The sequence below is a fragment of the Neolamprologus multifasciatus genome, chromosome 14 (assembly GCF_963576455.1).
Source record: "Neolamprologus multifasciatus chromosome 14, fNeoMul1.2, whole genome shotgun sequence".
Lineage (NCBI taxonomy): Eukaryota > Metazoa > Chordata > Actinopteri > Cichliformes > Cichlidae > Neolamprologus > Neolamprologus multifasciatus.
In genome coordinates, this window is record NC_140452.1 from 639,596 (window position 1) to 647,672 (window position 8,077).

The following is an 8,077-nucleotide window of genomic DNA, read 5'->3' on the forward strand; positions in this document are numbered from 1 at the left end:
TCTGATCATTTCTTGATAACATTTACATTTACAATAATTGATTACACAGCAGTGGAGAGTGGACTTTATCAAAGTAGATGTCTTTCTGAAAGCGCTGTAACTAAGTTTAAGAATATAATCCAGCCACTGTTATCATCTTCAATGCCCTGTACCAACACAGAGCAGAGCGGCTATCTGAACGCTACCCCAACAGAGGTCGATTATCTTGTTAATAATTTCACCTCCTCACTACGTACGACTCTGGATACTGTAGCTCCAGTGAAAACTAAGGTCTCTAATCAGAAGTACCTGACCCCGTGGTATAATTCTCAAACACGTAGCCTAAAGCAGATGACTCGTAATCTGGAGAGGAAATGGCGTGTCACAAATTTAGAGGATCATCATTTAGCCTGGAGAAATAGTTTGTTGCTTTATAAGAAAGCCCTCCACAAAGCCAGAACAGCTTACTACTCATCACTGATTGAAGAAAATAAGAACAACCCCAGGTTTCTCTTCAGCACTGTAGCCAGGCTGACAAAAAGTCAGAGCTCTTTTGAGCCAACCATCCCTTTAACATTAACTAGTGATGACTTCATGAACTTCTTCACAAATAAAATTTTTATCATTAGAGAAAAAATTACCAATAATCATCCCACAGATGTAATATTATCAACAGCTACTCTTAGTTCCATTGATGTTAAGTTAGACTCTTTTTCTCCAATCGATCTTTCTGAGTTAACTTCAATAATTACTTCCTCCAAACCATCAACGTGTCTTTTAGACCCCATTCCTACAAAACTGCTCAAAGAAGTCCTGCCATTGATTAATTCTTCGATCTTATATATGATCAACCTATCTCTAATAATCAGCTATGTACCACAGGCCTTCAAGGTGGCTGCAGTTAAACCTTTACTCAAAAAGCCATCTCTAGACCCAGCAGTCTTAGCTAATTATAGGCCAATCTCCAACCTTCCTTTCATATCAAACATCTTTGAAAGAGTAGTTGTCAAACAGCTAACAGATCATCTGCAGAGGAATGGTTTATTTGAAGAGTTTCAGTCAGGTTTCAGAGTTCATCACAGCACAGAAACAGCTTTATTGAAGGTTACAAATGATCTTCTTATGGCCTCTGACAGTGGACTCATCTCTGTGCTTGTCCTTCTTGACCTTAGTGCAGCATTCGATACTGTTGACCATAATATCCTATTAGAGCGATTAGAACATGCTGTTGGTATTACAGGTACTGCACTGCAGTGGTTTGTATCATATCTATCTAATAGACTCCAATTTGTGCATGTAAATGGAGAGTCCTCTTCACACACTGAGGTTAATTATGGAGTTCCACAGGGTTCAGTGCTAGGACCAATTCTGTTTACATTATACATGCTTCCCTTAGGCAGCATCATTAGAAGACATAGCATACATTTACACTGCTATGCAGATGACACCCAGCTCTATCTGTCCATGAAGCCAGATAACACACACCAATTAGTTAAACTGCAGGAATGTCTTAAAGACATAAAGACCTGGATGGCCACTAACTTTCTGCTTCTTAACTCAGATAAAACTGAGGTCATTGTACTCGGCCCTGAAAAGCTTAGAAATATGGTATCTAAGCAGATTCTTACTCTGGATGGCATTACCTTGGCCTCCAGTAACACTGTGAGGAACCTTGGAGTCATTTTTGACCAGGACATGTCCTTCAACGCACATATTAAACAAATATGTAAGACTGCGTTCTTCCATTTGTGCAACATCTCTAAAATTAGAAATATCCTGTCTCAGAGTGACGCTGAAAAACTAGTTCATGCATTTATTACTTCCAGGCTGGACGACTGTAATTCATTATTATCAGGAAGTCCTAAAAACTCACTGAAAAGCCTTCAGTTAATCCAAAATGCTGCAGCAAGAGTCCTGACAGGGACTAGAAAGAGAGAGCATATTTCTCCTGTTTTGGCTTCCCTTCATTGGCTTCCTGTTAAATCCAGAATTGAATTCAAAATCCTGCTCCTCACATACAAGGTCTTAAATAATCAGGCCCCATCTTATCTTAATGACCTTGTAGTACCATATCACCCTATTAGAGCACTTCGCTCCCGCTCTGCAGGCCTACTTGTTGTTCCTAGAGTATTTAAAAGTAGAATGGGAGGAAGAGCCTTCAGTTTTCAGGCCCCTCTTCTATGGAACCAGCTTCCAGTTTGGATTCAGGAGACAGACACTATCTCTACTTTCAAGATTAGGCTTCAAACTTTCCTTTTTGCTAAAGCATATAGTTAGGGCTGGACCAGGTGACCCTGAATCCTCCCTTAGTTATGCTGCAATAGATGTAGGCTGCCGGGGATTCCCATGATGCATTGAGTTTTTCCTTTCCAGTCACCTTTCTCACTCACTATGTGTTAACAGACCTCTCTGCATTGTATCATATCTGTTATTAACCTCTGTCTCTCTTCCACAGCATGTCTTTTATCCTGTCTTCCTTCTCTCACCCCAACCAATCACAGCAGATGGCCGCCCCTCCCTGAGCCTGGTTCTGCCGGAGGTTTCTTCCTGTTAAAAGGGAGTTTTTCCTTCCCACTGTCGCCAAAGTGCTGCTCATAGGGGGTCATATGATTGTTGGGTTTTTCTCCGTATCTATGAAGCGCCTTGAGGCGACTTTTGTTGTGATTCGGCGCTATATAAATAAAATTGAATTGAATTGAATTGAATGATGTCATTAAAAGGCTCCAACAGCACAAACACGGCCCACGGGTCCAGCTCAGGTGAAGCTAGTAGCTACAGCCACCTGTGTCACCATCCACATGTCAGTCGCAGAGGCCACGCCCCTAATAATGCAAACAGGTGAGTTATGACTGACATGTTTATTTTACCACCGTGGGGGGGGGGGGCTGGCTGATCAGGCCGGTCGTGCTGTGGTGGGCAGGCACCGCCGTGGCGTCCTGCTTATCAGCTGTGCAGGTAAAAAGTGCTGAGAGACGGTTCAGGGCTGCTCACACACTTTCCTCTCGCTCTTGTTTCTCTGCAGACTCCAGGAGGAAGCCAAGCTCTCTGTCCAGCATCCGGACCAATCACAGCCTAGCTTAATGAGCAAGCCAGTCTCATTGGCCGATAAAGATACTGCAGGAGCGAACAGTGTTGATGTGTCTGTATTTTCCAATAAAACGTAAAACCAGAAGCTTCTGTCGTGTGTCTGTGACTCACATTCAGGGATGGCGGCGCTGATGTCATGTGTTTCTGTGTTTCTGTTACACGTGTTCGCACCCTTTGTCTCGATGCGTGTTCCTGTGACGCCCCCTGCAGGACACGCTGACTCTTCAGCCTGTCGGGTCTCACGTTACGTTGAGATGAGTCTCAGATTAAAATCACGTGTCTGGATCATTGGAACACGTCAGCTCTGATTCGTTGTCGGTCAGCTGTAGTTTGGTTCATTCTTCCTCCTTTCTGCTCAGACTCAAAGCTGATTGGTGTTTTTGTCCTGTCTGTCACAGTGGTGGATTGTGGGAGTCCAAAGATGGTCGACATGGCTGACGTGGTGTTTGGTAACCATGACAACAGAACACTGTTCGGTGCGACCGTTCAGTACGTGTGCAGGGAGGGCGGCGTGCAGCTTAACAGTAAGAGGTCTTCCTGTTTGTTTCCTTCAGTGGTTACTGCGCAGTGACAGCTCGTCTGATTATTGATTATTGGCTGAGCCTTGTTGTTCGTCGAGCTCTGTGTCTGGTTGTAGTCAGCAAACGTTTTTATTCATTTTTATTATTTTGTTCTCATCTTTGGGCAATTTGCTCCTCATCTGTTTTTAAACATGATGATAAAAACTGGACCTGCTGTTGATAACCAGAGGCCTCCTCACACTCCGCTTCCTGTTTGTAGCTTCATACAGGTGTGGTCCTAGTGGAGACTGGGTTGATTCAGAAGGAAGGGGCACAGTACTCACCTGTCTGCCAGGTACCTGCCCGTCTGTCTGTTAACCTGTCTGTCTGCTCACCTGTCTGTCTGTTAACCTGTCTGTCTGAAAACCTGTCTGTCTAAAAACCTGTTTGTCTGTGCACCTAACTGTCTGTTCACCTGTCTGTCTGTTCACCCGTCTGTCTGAAAACCTGTCTGTCTGATAACTTGTCTGTCTGTTCACCTGTCTGTCTGTTCACCTGTCTGCCTGTTCACCTGTCTGCCTGTTCACCTGTCTGTCTGTTCACCTGTCTGTCTGATAACCTGTCTGTCGTTTCACCTGTCTGTCTGTTCACCTGTCTGTCTCTGCGTGTCCAGCCTGCGGCCAGCCATCCCGCCCTCTCCCCCCTCAGGTGAAGCGGATTGTGGGCGGTCGTAGCGCCGAGCCTGGCTTCTTCCCCTGGCAGGTCCTGCTCAGTGTGGAGGACCTGTCCAGGGTCCCAGAGGATCGCTGGTTCCGCTCCGGGGCCCTGCTGTCGGAGTCCTGGGTCCTCACAGCTGCCCACATCCTGCGGTCCCTGAGGAGGGACACCAGTGTCGTTCCCGTGGCCGCTGACCACGTCAAGGTTTCTGAAGTCCTCTCCTATATCTGTGATCAGCTTTGTGTCTCTGCGTCTTCCAAACCGTGGGACGGATGCTCATTGGCTGTCAGTGACCTGCTTGTTCTGTCCTTCAGGTCTTCCTTGGTCTCCATGATGCCAGAGACAAACGTCGGGCCACCAACCTCTCCGTAGACCGGATCTTCCTCCACCCGGACTTCCAACCCAACAACTACAACAACGACATCGCCCTGCTGAGGCTGAGTGAGCGGGTGGAGTTTAACCAACTCATCCGTCCAGTCTGTCTCCCACTGCCTCACACACAGGTGGTTCACAGCTCCAGCTGAGTCTGCACAAAGCCGTGTTCACTTAGGTGTGATCTCCCAACACAAAGGTCAGAGGTCACAGGACCTCTGAGCTGACAGACACAACGGTTATCAGAGACTGAAAATGTAAAACTAATAATAAAAGTCTGCTTTATAAAAAACTAGAATGACTTTAATGACTTCAGTCTGAAAAAAGGTGGAGATTAGGTGGAGTTAGCTTTCCTGAGCTCTTCAGGCAGGAGGACCCGGTTAAGGCCTCCTTACCTGTACAGGTGTCCGTGAGTCTGCCAGAGTGTGCTTGGCAAAGTCGGGGTAAAATCAAAGCATGGTGCTTAGCAGCAGTGCATGAAGGTGAAGCTGAACCTCACCTATGCTTGCTCCAAAGGTCAGCTGGTCCCCTCATTAAAGACGGGGGAGGAGCTACTCCTCGACACTGAAAGTCCCTGATTGGGACGGCTCCTGGTGAGGTGTTAACAGGAAGAAGCCCCCGAGCAGATCCAGGAAATGCTGAGAGATTTTCTGGCTGGCTTGGGATCGCCTGAGGATGTGGGCACCTTGCAGTGAGCGAGTGGGCTGTGAACTCATCTGTATACCAACGTATGCAGCGTGAGGCCGTCTGTCAGCTAAGCAGCTAAATCTCCAACAGAACGGCTGAAGCAGAAACGAGTGAAGCTGCTGCAACGGTCCAAAGTCCAGAGCTCAGACAGCTGTGCACAGATTAAAGCTGCAAACCTCAATAAGCCAAAGCAGTGGTGAAGAAGAGTGGGCACAAACTCCTCCACCCTGGTGAGACACAGAAACATCACGACTGAAGGAGGAGCTACAAGCTGCTAACCTCTGCATTGACACAGGCTCAGCTTTCATTTGAATCCTTTTAGAAGCTGAGAGAAAAAGATTATGTTCATGTCCTGATATGTAAAACCTTTTTCACATGACTGCAAAGGTCTTCGGTGAGACGGTGAGTGTGAGGCTCCTCGTGGACGCCATAATGTCAGTTCTAAAACAGCGAGGGTTGGTGTGATGAAGTTCAAAGTGTTTTGAAACCACAGTGAAGTCCACTGACCTGGTCGAGGCTTGACGACCTATAAATCTGCAGGGGAAGAATGCTTTGGGTGGGTGTGATGCAGAAGCGTTTCTCCATATTTATCCTCCAAAGCTGCAGCAGGTGGTGTCCAGATGAAGCAGAGGTGTAGCCCGGTGGAAACTCGCTCCTGTCCAGCAGCGTTCGTCTCAGAGACACGTCTGCTTTGGGCTGGATGTGGACACGTTTGCTTTATTTACAATATTTTTGAATCACATGTGTTTCTTTATGTCTTTAAAATAACGATGTAAATATTTTACTGATCTGTCTGCTGGTTGACCTCTGACCTCTGTCTTTACCCCAGGATGACCCCCTGGCACCTCTCCCCAACTCTCTGGGTGTGGTTGCTGGTTGGGGAATCTCCAACCCCAACGCCTCTACTTCTTCCTCCCCCTCATCCACTCTGACCTTTGACCCTGCGTCGGACACCGACCTCGAGATGACCTCTGACCTCCTGCAGTATGTGAAGCTGCCTGTGGTCTCCCAGGCCGAGTGTGAGGCGAGCTACGCCTCGCGCTCCGTCAGCTACAACATCACTGACAACATATTCTGTGCCGGCTTCTTTGAGGGGGGGCGGGACACCTGCCTAGGGGACAGCGGGGGTGCGTTTGTAATGGAGGACGAGGTCAGCCGGAGGTGGGCGGTGTTTGGGTTGGTGTCCTGGGGCGGACCGGAGGAGTGCGGGAGTCTGAGAGTGTATGGAGTCTATACCCGAGTGGCCAAATATGTGGAGTGGATTCAGAGTCACCTTCACGCTGCCCCCTGGTGGTGATGCTGGGTTTACTTTATTTTTATTGGTAGTTTTGTACATTTTTTACAAAACATTCAGACCTTTAACAAGTACAGAGCGCTAGGCTAGCAAAGACGCATTAAAGAAAGGCATCCATTTATGGTACAAACAGGTGAATTACAGCAATGACACTTTTGGTACCAGAATTTTAATATTTGTCCATTCAAGTAAAGGTCCCGTTTTTCCAGTACTTCTCAGATTTATCAGCAGCAAGTCTCAATGAAAAAGTCTCCATTGTGTAAATTTCCTTGATAATGCCTATCCAGTCCAAACATGACGGTGGATCCACGTTTAGCCATTTGCGAGTTATTCTTTGCACCAGCCAGTAGTTTAAATAAAAGATATTTGTCCGATTTCCTCCTTGGGGCAAATCTCACAGATAAAACAGTGAAATCAGGGTTCAAGTTCAAGCCCATCATGGTATTGATTTCTGTAATCACTACTAGCCAGTAGGGGACAATCTTCAGCACCTCTGTAGGCCCGACCCAGGAGATGGATAAACCCAGCATTTCATCAACACTGTGATGAGACCTTTGCTTTGTGTAATGTTATAAATACTCTGATACTCCCCAGAGGCTCCGGACTTTTACATAAAGATATTATATTCAGTCCTGTAGAAAGTTATATATTTAAAAATATGTGATCCTCTCTGGTTACTCTGGTATGAATAACTCTGAATCACTTTTTTGACAAGTTTGTAGTTCAACATACAAGTGACGACCTTTGACCTTCATCGGGTTTTATTTAATTGTGTCAGAGAAACTCAAACGTGCTCTTCATGCAGCTGAGTACATCAAGTGTTTAAAACAGAAGCTGTGCAGGTCTGAGATCAGCAGCTTTGTGAAACACCAAACTGAGGTCCTGTTAATGCTGATATATAGTGACACAGTTACATGAGTGATTAATCCTTTTGTTTTTTGTGTTTAACTTTATCAATAAAACAGCTGCAGCTTTCACTACAGCACGTGTGGTACTTTAACCTTTGCACTGTTTTCTTCAGTTCATTTTGCAGTTAACATGTGAACATGTTGGATGATCTGTCTGCTGTCACTGGGTGGTGCTGAGGTCTGAATCTGAGGGCAGCTCCTGTAATCACAAAGACAACTGAACCATCAAATTCAGATATAAATTTGATCCCTCAACATTGAAATAAAGCTGATTCTTCTGTCCTCACACACTCAGGATCTGAAGTTCTTCTCTTACATTTTTTCAGTATTACAGTACACTACAGTACTTTAATCCATAGTTCCTGATTAATGAGGAGTTACTGAAGTACAAGCTTTTAAAAAAATGTTACTGTCTTTACAGATGTGGCAAGAGACTGAAAACATGCTGTTGTTTGCACATCTTTAATATTCAGCTCTGCACAGGAGCTGCAGCAGGGTGCAGCCTGTTGCTTTTACAGTATAATACTTAATAA

At 45.7% G+C, this 8,077-nt stretch overlaps 1 protein-coding gene across 1 annotated transcript; it reads left to right on the forward strand.

Moving 5' to 3' along the window:
- Positions 1-3,496: 3,496 nt before the first annotated feature.
- Positions 3,497-7,604, forward strand: LOC146502818 (coagulation factor IX-like). The gene is made up of 4 exons (XM_085131099.1): positions 3,497-3,590; positions 4,189-4,487; positions 4,598-4,786; positions 6,172-7,604. Exons 1-4 carry the CDS (start codon positions 3,497-3,499, stop codon positions 6,637-6,639), a joined length of 1,050 nt encoding a protein of 349 aa, XP_084987225.1. The 3' UTR covers positions 6,640-7,604.
- Positions 7,605-8,077: the final 473 nt, after the last annotated feature.